The sequence below is a fragment of the Fusarium oxysporum genome, chromosome V, assembly GCF_013085055.1.
Source record: "Fusarium oxysporum Fo47 chromosome V, complete sequence".
NCBI classification, from domain to species: Eukaryota; Fungi; Ascomycota; class Sordariomycetes; order Hypocreales; family Nectriaceae; genus Fusarium; species Fusarium oxysporum.
In genome coordinates this window covers 1,616,687-1,639,806 of record NC_072844.1, presented here as the reverse complement: position 1 = coordinate 1,639,806, position 23,120 = coordinate 1,616,687, and the positions used below count along the sequence as shown (strand labels likewise).

Below are 23,120 nucleotides of genomic sequence, written 5' to 3'. Positions count from 1 at the left end.
CAAGAGACCCATTGTTGCCGTAGATCTTGATTGCGTTGTCACTACAAACGCAATCAACAGAAGTTGGCAATCAAGAGGCTAGCAGGGCTGGTTAGTGGCTGTAGTATCTGTAGAGGCGGCATCACGCTGCATAAGATAAACAAGGTCAGCAGGCGTTACTTGGTGATTCGATGCATGATCCACGATTTGGGCATTGAAAAACATCAGCGTTTCCGGTTTTGTGCCATAACATGCAGTAGTGTAGCTAATCTTTATGTCAACGACTCTGAAAGGTCATTTGGTTGGTCTGTAGCAGGCTTGCCAACAGAGCCGTCAAAGGCCAAGACCTGGGCGATTTCCCATGCCCTCAGAAGAATACGAACAATAAATGTTGTAACAATAAGGTAAGCCAAAATTGTCATGATACGGATGCCACCTCCGGTAACCATGAGCCAGCTCGCATTGTTACAGGATGGGTTTAATTAGCTGAGGCTTGCACAGCCTCAGGGCCTCCTTACAGGCAGTCTCTGTAACTTTGCCGATGCCCCGAAGGGGTTGGCCCTTACTCCAAAGCCTTGCGCATCCTACTTCGTTCTCTTCAGGTGTGCCAATTCAGGTCTCAGGCCTTTCAAGGCGCACCGATTTCAGAAAAGCACAGTGACAGCAATGGTGGGCGAATTGTGATAGTCAGGCGTGAAGAGGCTGTGTACTCAAGTGCTGTCGCGTCCTGTCTTGGTTGTTCTTGGGCTAATATCGTGTTTCTCTTGGAAACAGTACTTTCGGCATCTCCGTCTGTCTGCAGAGAAAATCTTGCATGAATGTAAGGCACTCACTATTACGAGTGGGGGAATGTGGTAAATATCTGTACTGAGACAGTTAAATTTTGCCCCTACCAGAGTCATGCGCCCATCTGACCTCGTCTGAAGAAATGTCGAAATCAAGCTCAGCTTTTGAGTTATCGATAGACTTTGATGGAACCAATCTCAATGATGATGCCAAGACTCGCGTTCTTCTGTCACCAGCAAATCGTCTAAAACTCCGCTTCAAATAAAGTAAGCTCATTGGCAGATGAGATTGGCGGCCAGCATCCTTAAAAGGAACACCACGCAAATGAAGGACGAGCAACGCTCCTGGTAATTGTCTACCTAGCTTGGGTCGACTTCTCTATATTCGGAGAATATCCGACCAGAATTATCAGATGGATCTCAAACTCGACAACGATGCCGTGACTCCCATTCTATTTTCAGACCAATAACCACAATTGAGTTTCGACAGTCAACGTCCACCGTTCCCACACCCTCGTAGTCAGATTCCACAGAGGAAATTCTGCTCATCAAACCCAGAATCGTCTACTCTCTTTCCCTATTGGATATCTCACATTCCAGATCTCCGACCCCTCACAGCCCCGATATTCAGGGGTATGCATTCCAGAGGCCAATAGCAGAACGCCTTCAATGATGTGCTACTGAAATAAACGCCTTCATACATGGACAGAGAGATTGAGATTAAAGAGAAGGGGATCCATTACGCGTGGAAAGGCCGGCATAATCCACTGGGGAATGTCACAGGTCTTGTTACTGGACAGGCGATACATTTCTCAAACATAAGCGTCAAAAACTACTAATATGGAGCATGGACGCGTCAACTCGAAACCTTCTGATACGAAGATAGCAAGTATGATCGACGGGTTTATCTCCTCAAAATTCATGCCCGGCACGTGTTAGACCAAAGAGCATCACACTAAGCGAGAATATGAATCGTAACCATTCCGGTTCATCTTCATCCGAGTCTCATTACATGTTTCGCTCGTCGCATTCCTAACAAAAGCCATGCCTTTGTCTTGATGCTTCTGTTTCAAGAGATCCTTAAACTCCAGCGACGTAGGCCTCAGATAAGAAATGGATAAAACGGAACCATAGAATTCATCGCCAATGCCCAACGTCTAATTTACCAAACTCCAGCCTTGAGCCGTCCATATGCTGTGCATGCCTGCCGAACTGTGGCCATACACAGATCTGGTTCCATAATCATAGCATGTATTGCGCGTTCTACAGCACATCCCACTGTGCATTCCACGGATTGTTCATCGTCGTGTAGTCGACACCATGTTTGTACGAACTAGTCAGTTCCTCCTGGTCCACTCCGCAGTGTGTCTGTCCATCTCTTCCGGTAAACCATCCTAGTCCATACGTCTTACCGTCATCAAGTTTCTTCGCCATCTCTGTGTTATTTAGCTTCGACGTTCCCACAAAGTTGTACAGCATCTTGCTCTGGTGGATAAAAGCCAGAATTGACGCAATAGTGTTGGGCTGACGCGGCAGGAAAGGATGGCGTCGGCGGAAGAACACCATGTTTGAGACAACAAACATGTAGATCAGTATAAATAATGTGGCGCCGAGGGTGATATAGAATGAGCGTATCGTCTCCTGTCCAGAGTTGAGTATTTCACCATCCTCCTTGTCGTCTTTCCACTTCCCTTTGTTGTATTTATTTATTCCATATCCTGTGATAAAGTCTTGCCCATCCACCGTTGCAAGGCTGGTTACAAGGATCGTCAGGAATTCAGCCATGACACTACCGAACCCAACAAGAAATACTAGAAAGTGGCCGTTCAAGAGCGCTCGCAGTGGCATATAAGCAAACGGCAGTGCGGTGTAATCAAGGGTAAGAACTTTTGAGTGCGCATGTCGCTTTGAAAGGATATAGTAAGGCTCCATCATACGAACGGATGTCTCCATCGCGCCCCAGCATAGCTTGAGGATGACGGCCAACGCTGTGACGACCCAGGCAGCCTTGTCTGTGACGATCTGGGCGGGAGTGAAGAGAAAGGTTGGGATCAATGCTGCAAAGAGGATCAACCCGATGATGAAAGGGATACATCCCATTGGACGTAGCATCAGGGGATGCGGGTGCTCCGAGAGATGGGCGCCGTCATCCTGTTCGCTGTCCGTTTCCACCTTTGTGCTTGTGCCATCGTAAGGTGCAAGCGAAGAATTTCTCAGCATGTATCGACGACGCTTCAACTTTTGGTGGATGTCTTTATGCTTGGCTGTGTCCATATCTTTGAAGTCCATCAGGACATGGCTCACTACAGCCATGCTAGCAAGACCAGCAATGCCTCTGACATCAGAGAGTAGGCCTGATCGTCGAGTTTGTAAAACATATAGTAAGCCGCATCCCATGGCTGCACATAATACCAAAGTAACCGTCAAAAGTCGCGACCAGACCGAGGCCACAAAGATCTCCTTCATGTCACTGGGATTTTCCATACGCTCCTTGCGGCTCGGTGTGAGTATGATCGACGCAGCTGCACAGGTTGGTACGAGGGAAACGGCAAGTGTTGAGGCGAAAGAAGACAAAGCCACCGCATAGTGGCCAAGCTTGATTGCTCGAAAAGGTCGCCAGAAGCTGTAGCTTGTGACATAGTCGGCATTGATTGACTTGGAAGCCAGAGCACCCTGCTGTCTGGATAGCTGGTAGAAAGCCTCCAGGCGGCGGACTTCGAAGTCAGTAAACTGCCAGAACACGCCGAAAGTAACCGCAACTACTGTCGGTAAGAATTTGATTGCAAAATAGACAAAGGCGTCTATATCTTTGGGTGACCGGAATTTTACAATAGGCTTTTTGTGAAATCGTTGAAAAAGATATTCCTGCGCAATAGCCAACCCGACCGATATTGTAATCAGCAATGTGAGGTAGGGCCATCGCATTGTTGGAGGCTTCCAATTCGGTTGAGGGTAGAATATTTCCGTCTTGCCCTCCTTAGTCGGGAAAGTTGATCGGCGGAAATCATTAGACGCAACCGTGCTGAGTCCCTCGATGCTGCTCAGGTCGGCGCCTGGTCCCTCCTCTAATATCACCTCAATGACTTCTCCTTTCCGATTAGCTTCGTCCTGTCCTCTTTGTCGGATCGTCTCAAATCGGCCAAGATGCGCAGGCGGCTTGCGGCGCGAAAAGGACCGAGACAGACTCCTCTGAACAGATGGGGTCGACGACAGAAGTTCGGCATCGCGCATCTTGACGTCCGCGTGAAACCCTTGGCCCAAGCCTCCTGTCAACATCCCGCTAGCCTCTTGCGCCTGAAGCTTCTTCACGAAAACCTCATCGTGCGAGGTCATTGGCCCTAGCGCGGCGCTCAAGTCGAAGCCAGGAGACACATCATCCTCATCCTCCTTTATCGGATCATAGCGGCCAGAGTGGCCCATGGGCGCTGCACCACCAAGCAATGACAGATCGTATGCTTCGTCTTCAGTGCTTTCCTCTGGAATGGTTCTTCCGAGAGATGAGCCGTATGCACGCTTGGCTCTAGATGGAAACCGTGAAGGAGGAGGCCCAGCTGCAGACACAGGCGCATACGATCCCCCCGCTCCATTGTAGCCAAATGATGCGGACCATCCAGACCCAGCAGCGTACGAATGTCCGTCATATTCCTGTTGGGGGGGGCTCGAGTTTCCTGCATAGGAGTCGAGAGACACCATAGATTCGCGGCCATGAAGCTGAGGGTACGAGTTATCGTCGGAATATATCGTCATGGCAGAGACGCGATGGCTCAGATGTGGTTGTCTTGTTGCGGGCCTTTGCGATGCGGTTGCAGAGCCAGCAGGTTGATATGGCTCGTAAGTTCGAAAGGGCTCTTCAGCCTGGTCATCTTGGTATGCCATATTGCGCGGCTCTTGTCATTATTGAGTATTGTTTGTTACTTTAGACAATGGTACTCAGCCCGGGGTAACAGTTCCAACAGTAAGCTATGGTGCGGATCGATCGCTCGCGGTATGGTGGGCGGGGCACGACGCGCAAAAAGAGGGATGGCCGATCAGACAACGAAGGATTGAACGATGCTGATAGTTTGTCGGTTATCGAGAGGGAATGAGCGATAGATAAACGAGAACTACACAAGGCAGAAGGGATGAGAAGAGAGGATATATGGAATGGACAAGCCTCCCCCTTGCTGGGCAGCTTCAGCCGTTCAGCCATGAACGGTAATGAACGTCCCATTAACTTAGGTTCCATTAGTACCTAATCCATGGTTACCTACCTTAGATGGGTCAAACTAACGCTGGCTAGGGACGCCTTAGGCTTCCCCATCCAGCCTCTGAGGGGCATGGTTGGGATCGGGCGGATCATTAACCTCTATAAGGCTGGGGCTGGACCTGTTTTCTGGGTCTTTCCCCCACGAAAGACCATGCGAGATCTCATATTTTGTCCAACTGCCGTAATAACCCTCTTCGACCTCTGTCTCATGTGCTGTAACACAACACGATAATTAAGTAGTGCTATTTCTTGAGTTGCTTATTGACCCTTACTTAAGCACTTCAGAAGTGGCTATCTTATATGAGCCCATGGAGGCAAAAGCAATCCTTTGTACCTTAGTAGTTTTCCTTTCTTCGATCTAACATTAGATGCATAGCTGCACTCTCTCTTGGATTCGGTTCGATCCAAATCCTTGCAGTAATCATCTATCCAATCAACACTTACCATAGGCGGCCTCCGCCCTTGGCTCTCCTAAACAATCCTACTGCCTTTATCGCACAAATCCGGATACTTTGTCCAAGACACCGAGGTGTCATTCAACTTCAGCTTCAAGCCTCAGAGGCGCAACAAGGTTGAGTCTAGCTAAACAGCCTTGTCATCAGCTCCCGGAAATTTCCACGATACTTGTGTTCTTCTTGGCAAAGCTGAAAGGGTCCCTTTCCTCCCCCTCTTGTCTGTGCTCAAGCACTGAGGGCAGGGGGGAAAGAGGATGAGGTTTTTCACGCTCAATGTACAGCAGATGTTGCGCAGCTGAGTTGCTTTGTCGTCAATGCTGTAATGCAACCCTACACAATGTATCTTTTTGTGAATCCGCTCTCCCACTGTTGCGGTACCTGTCTTACTCACGGCATGTTACCTCTGTCGCATTCGTTCACAAGCCAGGCTTGGCTTTTGGGTCCTTTCCCCTCGTACTGAGCTGACCGATGCCAGCCACTAGAAGTGCATGCATGACCAGTTGTCTTGAATGGTGGGCTGTCTGCAGACCCTTGGTTTATCAACGACGCTTATCTGGGTATGGTATAAATAGAACAGATCCGACCAATCACTGTATGTTCCATGTAGGCCCCGTACTGCCAGTCTTTGCGCAATGGTATCTGTTATGGGCTCTAGCGTCGACACCCCCTCCAGTTAAGCCCCTCAACCTCAGCAAAGAACAACAACACAACACACTTCACTCGGCAGCACTCTTCCGTCGTTTTGGGGGAATCCTGGCATGCAGTTTGTGATTATCGATCTATCAACTAACTATTGTACAAAGGGCGAATTTCTTTTGGCATGTCTGGACAACCCTAAGACTTGTTTCGCGGAAATTAAGGCATACATGTCGGGTATATACACATACCCTATGCTCAATTTGCGATTTGGTATCAAAACAGTTACATGGACAGTTCTCTTCTCCTGTACGGAGCTTAGTAAACACTGTCACATGAACGTGAGGTTTGCCATGAACTGACTTCGCATGTAAGTATCGCGCATGACCTTGTGCACCGAATACAGTGCGCTACACCGGTGCAAGACTCATATTGTCTGCCTGTTGTTGTGCGTGGTGGGCAAATCTGAAGGTAAATTTGAATGTAATATTCAAATGTCACAACGAATTTACACAGTATCTCACCAGAAGAGCAGATAATTTATCCTTGAAAGATGAGACTATGCTTCAAGGAAATTGTATCTGGAAAAAAGAGAATGCCTATCGAAGTTGACGTAGATATTCATGCTGGCTTAGACCGATTCCAAAGTTGAACAGGGCGAGCTACACGGTAAATCAACTTGATCTAAAATATGAATTTATACTCAGAAAACGAGAATTTGATACACTCCCAAGAGCCCCGTCATCAATTATAAGTTTGTGGTGAGTACTGAACCTGCCCATATGTCTTTGATCCCAAAACTTCCAGTCTATGCAAAACAAAAATCAATACGCTTCTATGGCTATGCGAACAGAACCAGTAAGAAATGCGGTCATATATCCCATGCTCACATTTAGAACATGAGGTATGCTGACATTAATGCAGCTAGCAAAGCTGTCATAGACGCAGCTTGATATGTATGCGGAGCTAGGCTCGTGGTACCGCAACAACTATCACGGTCATATGTCACGTTATTCATCTGCGCAGCAACCTCAAAGACAGAGCCAGGGAAACCACCGTAATTGTAATAGTCAACGTTGAGAATATTGGGAGCCCGACCCCAGTCAGAGCGGCAGTTGTTGGCCGCAACACCCAGGCTGCCATAACCCGTGACGTTGTTAGTCTCGTTGAGTAGTGCCACAGCGGGGACCAGAATTTCGGCACCAAAGACGTTGAACTCGGCGTTGAGGTTGTGGTTCATGAGGTACAGGCGGTTCTTCGCTGATTTCTCGCTCAGGTCGGGAGGTCGCTGGACAGTGCAGGGAAAGTCGCGATCCAGGGGATCGAAAGGAGTCTCCCACATCTGTGTGAACTCATCGAGAAGCCAGGGGTACTTCTTCTGGTCCGACACGTAGTCGATGAACATGATGACTCGCTTGCCACGAATGATCAGGTCTTCCAGAGTGGGCCAGTCTTCAAGGGCCATTGGGAGGTAAGGTGCTTGGTAGACATACTTCAAAATGCCGGTCTCTCTGATGTACGGTACGTAAAGATCGGGGTGGGAGTAGTTTCCATTTCCAAGAAGAATCGTGACAACATCGTATGGGTGGTCGTCAACCCACTTTCGTACTCTGGTTAGCCAGTCGGTGATGGGACCCGCGTCAAGAAGATCACAGGTCGAGTGGCAAAAGTGTGGCACTGATGAGTTGCTAGGGAACTGGATCTGGGCCTGAAGGAAGCGAATGCCATCATTAAGTTGTGTCTCAACCTCAAGCTCCTGGTTAGAACCAGAGTTACCCGGTCTTACGAAGGGTGAGTTGTGGCAGCCAACCATCGTGATATTGCCGTACTTGCGCTTGCAAAGCTCGACATAATTGTTACAGGGCTGTGTGTTTGTAGGCTTTGCTTTCGTGGTGGCAGTCGAGGTACCATTCGCTGTGGCGGTTCCTGTGCCAGTCTCTGTCAGGTTGCTGGTAATGGTAGTGCTATCTGTGGCATCTGTGGGGAAAAGGCCTGTGAGGGTGCTCGTGAGTTCGTCCGATTCGGTGTCGCTGGAGCCCTGCAGTGTGATCTTAGAGGCGTAGGAAGAATATGCGCCTGTGGGAGGACCGGTTTGTCGTGTAATTTTCTGTGTTCGTGTGCCTCCAATGAAAGTGAGGTCTGAAGACGCTGATAAATCGACTGTCTGAGCTGCTACATGACTGGAAGTCAAAGCCAGAACCGCGAGTACTGAGCTCCAGAGCTCCATGACGGGAAACTGATCCTGAAAGAATTTGTGACAGGAGAGAATATCTCTGGTAGGGCGCAGGATAAGTTGAAAGGGCGATAGGAGGGAGCTCGCTAGTCGCAACAAGCTTTACAACTGGAGCTCAAGGTCCACCTATTGCAGCCGGGCCCGCGTCGATTTAAAGTGGTACAAGATTAAGGGAGTTCTTGTAGGCAAAGCAGGCCGAAGAAAAAGAAGAAACAAAAGTGAGTTGTGCACTTGATGAGGTAGAACAAGATCTAACCTAGTGCGATCTGCGACGACTTGCGCAGTCCTGCCTTTGATCCCTGCTTGAGAAACACCAGACCAGTACCAAGAGAGCCCACTTTTGCGAACAACGACAGATCGACGAGATGAGGTGGGTATGATACGTATGTAGCAAGAGAAACCTCAACTAGTCACTGTAGAGACCAGTAGAAGGATGTGATACGTGCGGCGGTTGGGAAACCTTCCTTTTTGCACTGCCTTGCTTGGCTTTTTAGTCAAGAGTACCTATCCCAAACTTAGACGAGATTACGAATAAAAAGAGATGAAAATGAAGGGCCCAAGGAAAAAGGAGAACGACTGTGTGATAGTTGCTTTGTCGCGACTTGGCATGAGAGCAAAAAAATTAAAAAATACTGAACAAATTGGCTTAGGTTAGTAGGTTGTTAGTGCTTTATTTGATGATGCGGCCTCACCCGCTGTGACATAATGACATGTGTCTATGAATAAACAGTTAGTCCTCACTCTCTTAGCGGTAATAACGGCAGGAATTGACAGTGTCAATTGGCCAATGTTGAGCCGCAAAAATAGACGCAGAAGTCATGCTGAGTTTCTGACTGTTTCCGTAGCGCTAAGAGAGTGTCAAATACCCGAAAATCCGAGCGTAATCGTTACCACAGCGCTTGTTGTTCACGAAATTTTGCTGGATGGTGTGAAACGCGTCATCATATTGGGCCGCAGCTAAGACCCAGCCGGTAACGCGGCACATCACTTCCTTTTCTTCACCTGAGGCTCGGTAGTTTGGGGCTAGAGTAGAAATGGATTGGATTGGATACCAGAAAACAAAAGCGAAAGCCAAGCACCAATAACCTATGATAGTGGCATGGCACCTCATGTTTTTCTTGCAAGTCGTAAATCCAAGAAGTTTTCTTAGGCGCCTATTCGAAATGTTTCCATTCTTTTTGACCTGCTACTCAATATGTACTATACTTAGGCCTTTACCAACTGTGTGTATCATAATACGGGCGGCTGTCCAGGTTCTTCATCCAGCTTCAATAGGCAGATAGAGATCTATTCGCTCAGCTTTCCCAGGTTCTGATGCCCCTTACCCACGGACCCCATAAGCCTTCCCTTTGCCGCTGCATTGTCGCTCCCCAGGGGGGCTGTATTGCAGGGGACATTCCACCAAGAGCACATAAGCTCTCCACTGATGGAGGTCGTCTATCCCTTTTAGGTCAAGGTTTCGGAAGGGCCCACGACCCTTTTGGCGCCTCTTCGATCATGGATTGCATGGATCCATGTCGTCTGGCAAGATCCTTGGAATTGGGATTTTCCCTTCATCATGACGATTGCTCCACTATCTCTGTGAAAGCGGTCGCTCCTTGCTCGCTCCTCCAAGTACCTTACAGCTGGCGTTGATCATTTGGCTGGCCCACTTCGCAACGCATTTCTCTACTGCACCTTCTTCATTATCCTGTCGCTACCTTTCTTTTGTTCTCCGGATTGCGAAGCCTTTCGTAATCCCCTTTGTTTCTTATGTTCTGTTTGTGGATCGTGCTGACATTCAACCGCACACCACTCCGCGACTATCCTTTCCTTTCGTCTTTTTTGTTCTGATCATTATTTGTTTCATCACTGGTATTTTGCAGCACAGCACGCAATTAGAAGGCATCACCAACAAACGAAAGAGCCCTTTGGTAGCTCACTCCGATACCGCAGTGCCCAGGTACGATGGCGAACGTGCATAGGCGAAACACAGCCTTCGCTGCTAGCACGCTATACTTTCTGTCGATACCCTTCTTGATTCTCGTCATAATCGGTAATACCCATATCAATTCGACATTGAACGACATATACTTCTTTAAGCTTGACGTTTCTCAAGTTATACCAATCTCGGTCGATAATTCGAAACTGCTTAATTCTGTCGCTCGGAGTTTAGGTCTGCATGATTTCTACCAGGTTGGACTATGGAACTTTTGCGAAGGTTACAATGATGAGTATGTTTCCAAGTATCTCATGTAGCATACGATAGCTAACAACACAACTCAGGGGCGTTACCTACTGCTCTAACCCTAAACAGTGGTACTGGTTCAACCCTGTCGAGATTCTTGTCAGCGAACTACTCGCCGGAGCCCAGATTGCACTCCCTGCTGAGGCCGTCACCGTCCTCAACTTGCTCAAGATAGGCTCTAGAATCATGTATGGATGTTTCATGGCCGGCATATGCATCGACTTTGTCCTTATTCCGCTAAGCCTCCTCGTTATTCGCACCCGTTGGTGGAGTTTGGTTATAACAGTTCTTGCGTTCTGTACAGCGATTCTTATTTCGCTCGCAGCTATCATTGCAACTGTCATAAGTGTTGCTGCTAAGGTCGCACTCACGGCGCAGGATCAACTCAATATCAAGGCAAACATTGGCATCAAGATGTTTGTCTTCATGTGGTTGGCTGCTATTTTCACCGATGTGGCATTCCTGCTACATGCTGCCATGGGTTGCTGTTGTAGACCTAATAGGGATAAGCCGCAGAGTCCCCAAGAAGAGATGAGGGCAGCGCATCCAAACCTTCGTCATCGAAGAGGGCATAGGTCTTCATCACATTCGTCATAGGACGCTATGTGGATCTAACTTCAACTTCGAGGCCCTGCTGATGAACAAATTTGGTATGGAAAGAACACCTTCGGCCCAGAATTCCAAGATGGTCGAGAAACGAGACACCTTGAAGTTCTGGGACCCAAGACATGAAATCAAAAGCCTGCGCGATAAACAGGATTGCGCGCTTATTTAGACTGTTTGGTTCATTGCATTACACAGAGCAGGGAACAATTCCATAAAGCATACTCAATTTAGGTGTTTTTCGACTTGAGTACAAGGGATGCATAGTACATAGGATTTCACGGTATAGACGGGCGAGCAAGGTCAGGGGATAGGCCTTCCAAAATGACTGTGTTGGGCTGTTTCCCTCGCAGACGACATTCTTCCACGGCGCTGAGGTTCAAATAATAGAATATATATTGAAGAAAACTTAGCATCATAATAATCGTTTCTGGATCCAACTGAGCCTTTTATCATGTGAGGATCTCCATTTAAATACTTGATGGTCTCATTAGAGTGCCTCAGAGAACTGCTGACACTATCTTGAGCCCGAGACACTCAACCTCCTACAACCTGGCAAACAACTCATGAACTTTGTACGTCACCTAACATGCCACGAGATTTCAAGTCATCATGATGATTATATTTCAGCACAAAGATTGACAAACACAAGATCATGTCTCGTGCACCTGATAATGAATTAATGATACGATCATTGAAAGAACAGTTCTTTACTTCTTGTGTGTTCTGCTAGCACACTTACTCATGCAAGAATCACCACTAGCCTCACAAAACCAGAAGAAAGTCTATTGTGACTGTCACGCCGTTGGCCAATATTTCAGTCTTGATGGTCGTGATCTTGTCATACGCGGTCTAAGCAGCACTATACGACATGCTCAAAGCTCGAACTATTATCGACATCCTTGAAAGGGGTGCCGATGGCATTCACTTCAGAATACTTCTTGCCCACTTTCGTAGAGAAATTCACACCCACAAGATCAAACTTGTTCAAGAACCCGATTCTTTGGCAGAGAAGATACTGGGGCGAGAGGCGACTATTGGAGAAGCACTCTCGAGGCACTGCGCACAAAATGAGAACGAAAGACGTCATTCAAACCATTGCAAGAACGGTCAATGAAGGGACATAGGAGGGATGCACGACCTGAGCCTATGATTCTGTACAAGACTGGCAGGCAATGACAAATTGAAGCTCCAGGACAACCAAGAGCTTACCATGCACAAGATGATGCATTACGGCCACTACCATCATCCTAGCGAGGGCACATGGGGTGACAAGATAACTAGGAATATTGAAGAAACGACTCTCGAGATCAATAAGAGAATTGGCCAACCAGAAGTGGTATTATAGAGAAGGCATACTTATCACTTGTCCTACACTCCATGATAGGCCCAGGATACGCAGAAAGAAACATGAATACAGAGTTATGGAAGAGGAATAGAACCAGGCATTAGAGCAATAGTGACAAATGGTAAATTGAGCTCAAGACATGCCCCTCAAATTTGAGAAATTCGAACAAAAGGAGGAAGAGATAATCAGGGGCAGAAGACGAAATCGGGGGGTAGGAGACCCTCATCAACTGGTGTTTGACCACAGCCAGTCATCCTTTGATTAACTATCTAATGAATCTAAAGTAATACGCCGCGTCTTCATCTACCGTAACCCTTGCGAGCAGCATTGTTGCCCAACTACCAATGAATATGTCGCGTCCAGTGACGAGACGATGAACTATGGCTGCTTGTCAGAATAATAAGCTCATACTCGTGACCATAGGTTATGGCCGTGTTAACATGCCTGTTTCTGAACGATCGAATTAGGCAGTTGGTGTGATGCCGGTCATAAGGTCCTCATCCTCTATTAGAGAATCGAAGCCCACTCCAGGATCTGCAGGGTCCTTATCTGCCCGCTTCTGCTCCCTAACAGAGTGTTTCACGTACTCCTTGCTATTGCCCAGCCGTTCGTTGGCTGCCTTGTACTGGTTACCAAGACTTTCGATGTTATGGTAACGCTGGGCAATCTGCTGGGCAAACTTTGCCTCTGTCATCGCCTCATTATCGTCGTGGAAGTGCAGATAGAGTTCCCCGCCATTGTTGCCCGGCTGTAGCTCGCCTTTTAGTAGACCGGAATCAATCATATCTCGAACTAAGCGTGTGGTAGCATCGTCGTCTGCGAGGATTTCGCCTGTCTCGGCACTGAGTGTCGAGAGACGCACTTGGGAAATGGACACCCGTGCATAAATGTCGCGGAGGTTGATGATTTGCCACTTTGGGTACGCCGCCACTACCTCTGCAATCAACGATGAGGTACCGTCTTCCTCCCAGACCTGCCGGTTGGCCTCGATGTCCGCTTTGAGCTGCGCTGCATTTGTGGTTGTGAACTGAGTGGTGATATTCTTATATGGCGTTCCTAGTGTGGAAAAGGTATTCTTGGCTATCGTGGCAGTGTATGCTGGAATACTTGGCTCTTTTCCATCCTTAAGTAGCCCGACCAGCAACCACCTCTTGTACGCTTCATCCATGACCTTGCTGACGCCTTTGTCTTTTGATGGGTGTGTAATGACGCGCTCGAGAGCTCGGTAGGCTTTGGTCCAGTCTCGTCGTGACATGTAGCATTGCGCCGCAAGGTGATTATACTCCAAGACGGCGGAGCTCTTCACATCCCCAGTAAGACCTGTGTCAACTGAAATGAATGAAGCGGGATGCAGACTACTATCACACAAGAGTTTGGCGTCCTTCTGGCCCGCCATGCCAGGGTAGAACGTAAGATCGCAATCGAGAACCTTAAGAGCGGGCCCAATCCAGGATGTTGAATAAGCGATCTTGATCATTGTAAGATGGGTAGATGTGAACATGCTTCCTGTGGGATCGAGTCGCAGTATAGCAGCAGCCAAAGCCTCTACAGTAACACTTGTCTAGTTGCAGGATAGTTAGCGCCTTGCGATGTCATGGAGGGGTGGCGCGTACAGTAAACAGCGTGCCTGCTGCGATGTATTCAAGAAGCCTTCGGAATTCAGAGCCCACATATCGTATCTGGAGAGGGTTGAAGTTGAGAAGAAATCGGAGGATCTCGTCTAAGAGTGTGCTTCGTTCGCTACCAGGTGCGGGGTTCAATGTTTGTAGTGAGAGAAGGAGGATGGCTTGAAATGTGATAGAGTCGATCGAGGGGTCAATGTTCTGGGAGCGTTAGCTAGAATTAACAAAGATACTGTGAGATTTACTTGTAGGATCTGGCTAGCATTGGCACTGATGACTTCCCGTTGGTTCGCAAACAGCGACGTCACAGCTGCGACATGGTCCCGAATAGCAGTATCATACTTCTTGACGGAATGAGCGGCGGCCTGAGTTGGCGTGAAGGCAGCTAAAACGGCCGCAACGGTGTCCATTATCAGCTGGGCTCTGAATACTCAGGCTGATTCTCAATGTAGTGGCTGGTTATGTGAAGTGTGGAGTTTGAGTTGATGAAACTGTTACACTGATCATCTCCCTATCATGCTCGTCAAAAACTCAAAGTGATGACGAAGAAACTTGTATTGTAAGCTCCCGGTCCGTATTGAGGTACGAAGAATCAGATGATATGAAGTTTGTTGTTGCTCTCCAAGCTCACAGGCAACACTCATGAGCACAGCTCTAGCATTGGAGGGGTGGTGACGTTGTAGGTCCGGGAATTAGCCGAAGGAGCTTATCGTCAAGCGGATCTCGATAAGGAGCTGCCCCTCCACCACCAAAGGTTTACTCTAGACTAGTAGGTGGTGGGTTGGGGATGGCTTCATTTATTTGTCTTACAGTCTGTTTTTCAAAATTTTGTTCGCCAGACAAGCATGAAAATCGACGGGACCTTTACAGGAATAGAGCTTGGTCTAGACGTCGCTTATGTGCCTCCTACATGCTGTTCTGGCCCACTTGCGCAAAACTCCTGTACTAGACCTGACATCGTACAAGCACTAGCATCGCGTGGCTAGGCACAACTTTAACTTAAGCGTAACAATAGGTACGTATCTAACTTACGTCTCACCTACATCCTGCCTGAGACCTGAATCGCATGGTCAGCTCGCTAAAGTCTATGTCACCCCATCGGAGTGATTTCTCAAGAAACATGGTTGGCTAATGACAAAAAAAAAAAAAAGGAACCAGAGATCATTCAGCTATCTACGAAGCAAGCCGCAACGCAGCGTCCCAGAGATTGCCTTTCGGAGATTATATTGGAGATTGGGTTCGTATCTAGTATGAAATGATCAAACAGAAAAGAGAGTAATATCTAAGTTGCTGGACAACACATCAATCGAACAGCTTTGGGGAATGAGCCATGTACATCAACAAGTTTCCAGCAGGTACATAAAAACAAAGGAGTCATTCCCATTGCTTGTCATTCTAATACATTGGATCTTGTCGAAAGTCTAATCGGCGTGTTCCTTTTTTGTTTTCGTATAGGTAGTTAGTTTGCCCAACACACAGTTACTAGCGAATATAATGACCAGCTGAGACGGAAGAGCGGCGAGGCGAAGATCCGTTCCAGCCCTGGATTGCTGGCGAAGCCATGAACCATTCAGTCTCTGACCCTGTTAGTGAGCGCTTCTCGGATGCCGGAGCAGTAGACATCCCCTCGCGAGTCTGAGAGAGGCGATTTCCCTTGCTTGATTTCTTATTTCTCTCCGGGCCAATGGGAGACAGGACTGTCGCGGTCCGAGGGACATCCTCGTTGCCATCATCTCGCCAGCCAGGCTGAAGGATGGCTTGGTTGCTACTGGCCGGCAAGTCTCGATTGCGGTGCTTCTGAAGCTCTTCCTGGTGGTCTCGCCACCACTTGGGGAACCCATGAAACAGGCCCAGAGATTGCTGCGTAGCCTTGTCGAAGGGCATCTCGTGTTTGTATTTGCAGCCCTGCTGAGTAAAGGCGCAAGTGCCGTCGTGGATCCATTTGTCACAATAGATCTTGGTTCTGCGTTGCTGAGTGGGTGATGTTGCAACAATACGATCAATCCTGGTCTATAAAACGACGTTAGTCTTGCACCAGGAAAGCACAAGCACAAGGGAGATAACGAAATACTGCCAGAGGCTGATTACCTGGAGGATATCAGATGCTGGGCCACTTGGAGCCTATACACTCAGCATCGTTTACTGTGTGTGCCATGTTTAATTCACGTACCTTGAATGTGACAGGCTGATTCATCCCAGGAACCCCTTGCGGTGGCTGCATGTGCAAGTCCGGAAGTAGTACCATTCCTTGGGCGCTTGTCTGGGTAGCAGGCAGCTCGATGAGGGTTGGGACCATGTCTGCCGGAATCAGTCTTGTGTACAGCCCGTCAGGTCGCTTCACACAGTACGCATAACCGTTGAGGCAATCAGAGATGCTCACAGGCCCGCTGTCGCTGTTGGAAGGAGAGGGATGAGTTGGAGAACTCATAAGCGAGTGCTTAGTACCGGGGACGGTGCTGTTTATGGGGTTTGCAGATGGCCGAGAACCTCTCCAGTTGCCAGATGTCATGCCTCGTGAGGCAGAAAGCTGGGAGACTTGAGTGTTCTGCTGCCAGCCTCCATAAGACACTTGAACGGGATAACCGTTACCTCCAACCACATGAGAGTGGTTGTTGGAGGAAGGTTGAGAAAGATCCATAGAACTTGGTCGATTCATAATCTTGAGAGCTGAGATGGTGTTGGGATGAAGTTTAAGCCCAGCGATAAACACGAGGCCTTTTGATAATGTATTGAAGAGAAGGGTTATTTTTGATTTGATGAGAAGGCGAAGGAGACTAATTCTTCACCCGGGGATGAACTAAGTCAGGGTTGGTATTGGTAGAGACAGTCTTTTCCTGGACGATTCAAGAAGTGAAGCATCCGATGACTATAAGAAGTCTTGGTCTCAGGGGCATCGACGCACGGCCTATCAAACGGTTAGGAACTGGGAAACGGGTAACGGAAGACGGGTTGTAACTTCGAGACATGGGCTGGCAAACAGCAAACGGAAGACAGCGTCTATGTTTAACAATACGGTATGGAAGTCTACCAGGTTGAGGACACGGTATAGACAAGAGGATGGGGATAAGTGCTCAATTCTAGGTGGGCGGTTTATGAGGCTTGGCCTTATCTTATACTTGAGAATACGGTCATCACTATGGCATGTTTGCTTGACATTGAGGCGTACTCTACAAAACACATACTACGACTGCGGTTACCTGCAGCGACAGTTTGCCGGCACTTACCTTCAAACACTTGACCTAAAATATCAAATGAGGAACAAGGCACATGTGTGCATTCATGAAAGTTTTCATTCCAAGGTCCTTCGTCTGTGCTATGCTGTCTATCATTTTGCCTCCCTATACTGAGGACGTTGGTCATGTCGCCAGCTTCCAAGGTTGCTTGCTTGTCAGCTTGCCGTCCTCCTTCACTGGGTACCCAGCTCCGCGTGCATGATGCCGCCTGGCATGCAAATAAGCATAAATCAAAATGTCTAGCAAAGCAAAGGACTTGTTGTCCACCTTTAATTCACACCAAATGTGGGGGAATTATTGTATCAGCGCGGCTGCTTGCGCTGAGCAACCACGTTTTCTTTATGTCCAAAGTAACATCATTTGTACTGCGTCCCGTCCTTAGCGGTAAACGACCTTAGACGGCTTAGCAGAACCGCCTTGTATTGTTTCCTGACCTCAGTCTCAGGTTCCGAACGTTGGACCCAATCAAGGGCTACTCTAACTTCGGCTTCTGAGCGGAGGCGAATGTTTCTGTAATCAACTATTTGGTTATTAGGAGCATGGGGTTGGGTGGGAATCACCCGCTCAGGTGGTACAGGGTCTGTAGATTTGCCCTGGTAGAGGTAATTCCCCTTGATATATCGTGTGAAGTCAATGGGCATTCCGGTATTTACTGGGCCACTCCCTTGACGGTAGGAGTTTTGCATGGGGTTTTGGGTGTTCCTGATTTGCCACGTTGGCTGCTGCTTTTGCTGTTTGGTGTGGTTGCTTGGTGTTTCTTGCCGGCTCCTGCGACTGGCTTTTTGCTGTTCGCCAATGACTTGCTGCGGTCTGGCGTTACGGGCGTTCGATGCTTGGAGGTTTTGGAGGTCTGCTTCGGCGTCTGTGTTGTAGTCTTGTTAATTTTACTTTTGCGGCTTGCATTTTTCATTGGTGTCGTGGGCGGGGTTGTTTGTTTAACAGATGGAATCTTTTGGCGTTTACCTTTTGCCAGTGACGGATCTTCCTCCTCAGACTCTTCTCCAGAGTCACCGCCAGCAAAGTCATCAGAGGAGTCTGACGGCTCAGCTTCAGCATCGCCAGGGATACGGTTATCTAGGGCGCCCGTCTTGTAGTTAATAGCCTGTGGGGTGGTCAGCTGCTGATATCTAGAAGTTTACAAACCAATAGCCTACCTGTCGACGTCGACCACCGCGACCGAGAACCTCCCGATTTACTTCAGCTTGACGCTGTGCTTCTACCTCACGTTGAGCCAGGATACGATCCCAGACGCTTGAGTTGATAGCTTCTGGCTCAGCCGTCTCTTCGGTAGCAAGTCCAGCGTCGAAGCCGGACTTATCGTTGGACCATACCTTGGCGTAAGAGAACGATGCCCCATCATCAGGTTTGCTTTCTGTGTCGTCTGTTCGATCTAGAAGTGCATCAACAGCAGCAGAATCATAGTGGATAGACTTCTTTTCATAGTCATCGTTAAACAAGGCTTGGGCGCCGTGTTTCAATATTGACTCCAGATCATCACCGGCAAGTTCGTCGTCGTCCATACTTTCGATCAGAGCATGATCCAAGGCCATCTTCTTCTTACCGATTTGCATAATTCTTTCTTCGACCGAGTCTACAGTCATAAGCTGGAAACAAAGGACCTTCTTCTTCTGTCCAATACGATGAGCACGGGACAATGCCTGGACATCCTGGTGTGGGTTAAAATCAGGATCGAGGATGATGACTGTATCCGCAGTGGCGAGATTGATACCAACACCACCAGCTCTTGTCGAAAGCAGAAACGCAAAGATGGGCGAGTCAGGGGCGTTGAAGGCATCAATGCGGCGTTGTTTTTCTAGACTACTGATACTGCCATCGAGACGGCGAAAATCGTAGCCTAGGCCATTGAGAAAATCCTCAATAATATCTAATTGCTGTAAAAACTGGCTGAAGATCAACACGCGATGCCCCTTTTCCTGGAGTTTTGGAAGCATGACTCGGAGAAGTAGGAGCTTGGCCGATGCCTCAACCAGGTTGCGTTGAATTACTGTGGGATCATGGTGACGCTCCTCAATAGCTTCGGAGTACATGAAAGGGTGGCAGAGGCATTTCCGCAGCTGCATTAAAATGTTGTTGAGAGATCCACGTTCCTTCTTGTTCATCTTGCTGTTAGAGAACATGGCCTTGATGAGCTCGGGATTTTTGGCCATGATACTCTTCGAAAGCTTCTCTTGAATCACAGTCATTGTGACCGGCAGAATGATTTGTGTCATGGGAGGCAAAAATTTGAGAACACCTGCTTTGGTTCGGCGGAGGAAGTATGGTCGAATCTTGTTGTGCAACTTGGGTAGCGTCTCCTTATCAAGAACCGCATACTCTGCGTCCAGTTCTTCGGCACTCTGCTTCTCATCAATGAACTGTAAAAGATTGAACAGCTCCCTCTTGTTGTTCTGGAGTGGTGTGCCAGTAAGTAGAAGTCGAAAAGGAATTTGCATTGAGCGAAGAGCACCATACAAAAGGTTCTGGTCGTTCTTTAAGCGCTGGCCCTCGTCAACCACAAGCCCTGCCCAATTGATAGACTTGAAGAGAGCCTTTGTCGCGGGGTCCTGTGCTGAATCATAGGACATGATCACAACGTGTGCCTTCATGTCAGTAGATCCGTTGGGGAACAGCTCGTACTTGTAAGCAAGTGCCTGTGGTTCTTTTCCGCCATGATAAGCAACCACTCGGAGCTCTGGCACCCACTGTTTGAACTCACGGCGCCAATTCGGACATGTAGCATTCGGAACAACGACAAGAAAAGGCCAGCACTATTGATTGTTATGTCAGTATACTTGCCGTCGGCTTCTTAGACGCCGGTGCCTTACCTTAGGGCTGTCTTGGACTAATGAAGTCACAAGACCTACAACCTGGACAGTCTTTCCTAAGCCCATCTCATCTGCAAGAACCACACTGCGACCTGAGTGGTAGTTCCCCAACAACCAATTGACTCCTTCGATTTGGTATCCCATGAGCTTTCCACGTTTGAGGCCAGCAGGTTGTTCGCTGATCTCCTCGAACGGCTCGGCTTTGTAAGCCTTGACTCGTTCTCTGATCTTGTGCTGAGATTCACTCTTGAAGTATTTGCCCTCAACATACTCGTAGTAAGCCTCCACAAAGGAGGCATAAATATCGCCTGCATCCTCTGATGGCGGCGTGTCCCACACAACGTCGTCGTAACCAAGGCCTTGAAACTTGACAAAGATTTTGCTGACGTTGGCCAAGTTCTCCAACTCGTCTTTTTTTGTCTTTGGTCTTGGAACCGATGGGCCCAATCTGGTGTTGAGAACTATGTCCGGCATAAGAAACTCATCCGGAATAGCCTCTTGCTCACTGAGTTTCATCAAATCCTGCTCGAGGTCTCTTTTGCCGAAGGAAGTACGCATCGTGGACGCTGCTACACCGTACACCCATGCACCCGGCTTCCAGTCACAGTGAGCATAAGATCGACTTTCCCACTTGATCAGATATTCCTTATCGTCCTCTCGAACCTCAGCATACATTGGTCGAGGGCCTCGTTTGGCAAGCTCTGTTGGTGTCGGACGCCATGCCACGAGTCGATGAATCTTGTGCCTAGCATTTGCACACTCTTTGCATTGCCAGTCAATGGAATGGTCCTTCAGGCGCTCGGACTTAAGATCTGTTCCGATTGTTCCGCCTCTAGCGCCCGGAAGATGATCAACGTGCCAGCCTCGATGACATGAAGTACATCGGAAGAGGACCGCATCAGCGTTGTTAAGAAGGTCCAGAGGAACCTGAGTGATTGGGTCAACGCCATTGTTCTGTTCACGAAGCTTCTCCTCCTGTCGAGATGTCTTCTTTTCAGAAAAGGCAGCGCAGCTGCGACCTGGAGATTTGCATGCCTGACACATGCTATGCCTGGGAGCACTGTCATCCTTTTTGTTTGGGACGCCAATACAGAACCTGCACTGCATGACGAAGTCATCCTGGCCGATCTTGGTAACCATATGCTCGCGAGCACTGCGGTAGCCCAGGCAGTTCTTGTGGTAAGACAATGTGCAGCCCTGACAGTGAATCATTTGGCCCCGTTGTCGTGAGCCACCGCAAGTGTGACAGGTATCCATGTGCATCGAAGCAAATTCTGAGTCGGCAGGAAGAGGTTGAAAAACTTCTCTGATTGAGATAATCTTCGGAGCGCCTGGGATCCTGTCATCGGCAATATAGAAGGAATCCTCGTCCATTTGGGCATCATCTCGCATGTTCAGGGTATTCCTTGTGGCTCTGGAGGAACGTCGAGGTGCTTCAAACTCAATGTCTGAGTCAGGAGACTTCTGGCGCAATTGAGATCGAGCCTTTTGTCGCATACTCGCCGTGTTAAGACGCTTCGACTTTTGTCGCGACCTAGTAGGACGTCCTTTCTTGGGAGCAAGATCGGAGACAACCATAGGCATGAAATCGTCATCTTCCTCGCCCGACGAAACAAGGGGGGCATCTCCGAGCAGTTCGTCCTGGTCTTGGCTATTGATGCCGCTCTTAAAGGACACACGAGTCAGTTGTCTTGGCTGTCGAGTTCTCAACGATCTGGTGGCCCCTAAAGGCTCTGGCTGTAGATCGTCCAGATCATCTTCGTCAACCACCACAGCAGGACTACGGGAAAGTTGCTTGGTGTTCTCCCTAGAGCGAAGGCGTCGGGACGAGCGTTTTCTCCGAACGGGCTCTTCGTCATCATCCTCCCCCTCCTCATCAATCTCCATACGGTCAGAAACAGCAGACTCCTGTCCAGAATCCCACTCATCGTCTGGGATGTATTTTCGCTTGCGGGCAGACATGTCGTCAAGTTCGTGTGGCCATAGGCCTTGGCTGAATCGGGCCAATGCAACTCTTCCGTTCTCCAGGGTAACGAGTTCAGCTGTAGATATCTTAAGATAAAATCAGTGCTTTGCGGTGGAAGTGAAACAGAGGATGTTGAGAGGGAGCGTGTGCAAGTGTGTTGCAGGCAAAGAAATGAAAAGGGAAAAAAGTCGTGATGAAGGAAGAGCTGCAGCTGTGGGGGCACAATAGAGAAGAATAGGTTTGCGAGCTAGGCAGTGAATAAGGCATGTTATAAACAAGAGCTCGCATATTATATTTGCGACTCGAGCTTTAAAGCTGCAGACTAATAGCTTGAGCGGTCTTCAATCATATGGATAATAGCGTTTCTAGGTCATGCAGAAAAAGCAGCTTGGCATCTCCTTATGAATTAATGAAAGAATGTCCACCTACCAACTCTTGTCGCCCATCTGTAAACTCAACATGATACTTGATGATGCCACGACTTGACGGGAGCTCCCCAAATATGAACTCGACGATATTGCTATGAACGGCCGAGTACTCGTTACGCTTCTCAATAGGCATTTCCGGAATCGCAACCTCAAACCTGTAGCTAGGCTGAGAAAGTCTGAAAATGCTTGATTCATCGTCCTCGATTTGGGGAATGTCTTGTTCCTTGTCCTCATCTCGAGCGTTCATCTTTCCACGCGCCGTTGGCTGCCGTCCCGTATCCATATCGGCGTTAGCAGGCAGAGAGCCGTTGTTTCCATTGAGGTCCGCCAGAAGCCACTCTAGCGAGCGCCCAATAGCGTTATCATCTTGGTTTACAAGGCCCTCGAGGGGCTCGTAAGGAGAGTTCTCGGTGTCCATCTGGCGGCTGCCGGGAGCGTCGCATTAATCGCAAAGGAGGTATTCGTAAACCGGTCGAGACCTGGCGGGGTGAATGGGCCTTTGGGTATACGGTGTCGTTCGTCAGAATCAATACT

At 48.5% G+C, this 23,120-nt stretch overlaps 5 protein-coding genes across 5 annotated transcripts; 1 reads left to right on the top strand and 4 right to left on the bottom strand.

Moving 5' to 3' along the window:
- Positions 1-1,749: 1,749 nt before the first annotated feature.
- On the bottom strand, positions 1,750-4,640 carry FOBCDRAFT_293083 (uncharacterized protein; the record flags this gene model as incomplete). The annotated part of the gene is made up of 1 exon (XM_031183855.3): positions 1,750-4,640. One exon carries the CDS (start codon positions 4,638-4,640, stop codon positions 2,028-2,030), a length of 2,613 nt encoding a protein of 870 aa, XP_031039497.2. The 3' UTR covers positions 1,750-2,027.
- Positions 4,641-6,697: 2,057 nt separating this feature from the next.
- FOBCDRAFT_34639 (PLC-like phosphodiesterase) lies at positions 6,698-8,576 on the bottom strand. The gene has a single exon (XM_054704586.2). It carries the CDS (start codon positions 8,326-8,328, stop codon positions 6,994-6,996), a length of 1,335 nt encoding a protein of 444 aa, XP_054560561.1. The 5' UTR covers positions 8,329-8,576; the 3' UTR covers positions 6,698-6,993.
- A 1,207-nt stretch (positions 8,577-9,783) lies between these two features.
- Positions 9,784-11,599, top strand: FOBCDRAFT_319401 (SUR7/PalI family-domain-containing protein). Its single transcript, XM_059612030.1, has 2 exons — positions 9,784-10,547; positions 10,600-11,599. The coding sequence occupies exons 1-2, from the start codon at positions 10,282-10,284 to the stop codon at positions 11,156-11,158; spliced, it is 825 nt and encodes a 274-aa protein (XP_059464890.1). The 5' UTR covers positions 9,784-10,281; the 3' UTR covers positions 11,159-11,599.
- Positions 11,600-12,678: 1,079 nt separating this feature from the next.
- On the bottom strand, positions 12,679-14,879 carry FOBCDRAFT_223119 (uncharacterized protein). Its single transcript, XM_031183847.3, has 3 exons — positions 14,380-14,879; positions 14,126-14,335; positions 12,679-14,073 (listed from the first exon to the last, which is right to left on the bottom strand). The coding sequence occupies exons 1-3, from the start codon at positions 14,542-14,544 to the stop codon at positions 12,976-12,978; spliced, it is 1,473 nt and encodes a 490-aa protein (XP_031039489.2). The 5' UTR covers positions 14,545-14,879; the 3' UTR covers positions 12,679-12,975.
- Positions 14,880-15,616: 737 nt separating this feature from the next.
- FOBCDRAFT_293080 (uncharacterized protein) lies at positions 15,617-23,098 on the bottom strand (the record flags this gene model as incomplete). Its single annotated transcript, XM_059611817.1, has 9 exons — positions 22,588-23,098; positions 20,193-22,244; positions 18,522-20,135; positions 18,331-18,469; positions 17,802-18,229; positions 17,317-17,575; positions 16,305-16,849; positions 16,223-16,255; positions 15,617-16,144 (listed from the first exon to the last, which is right to left on the bottom strand). The coding sequence occupies exons 1-9, from the start codon at positions 23,002-23,004 to the stop codon at positions 15,617-15,619; spliced, it is 6,015 nt and encodes a 2,004-aa protein (XP_059464889.1). The 5' UTR covers positions 23,005-23,098.
- Between the last annotated feature and the right edge of the window lie 22 nt (positions 23,099-23,120).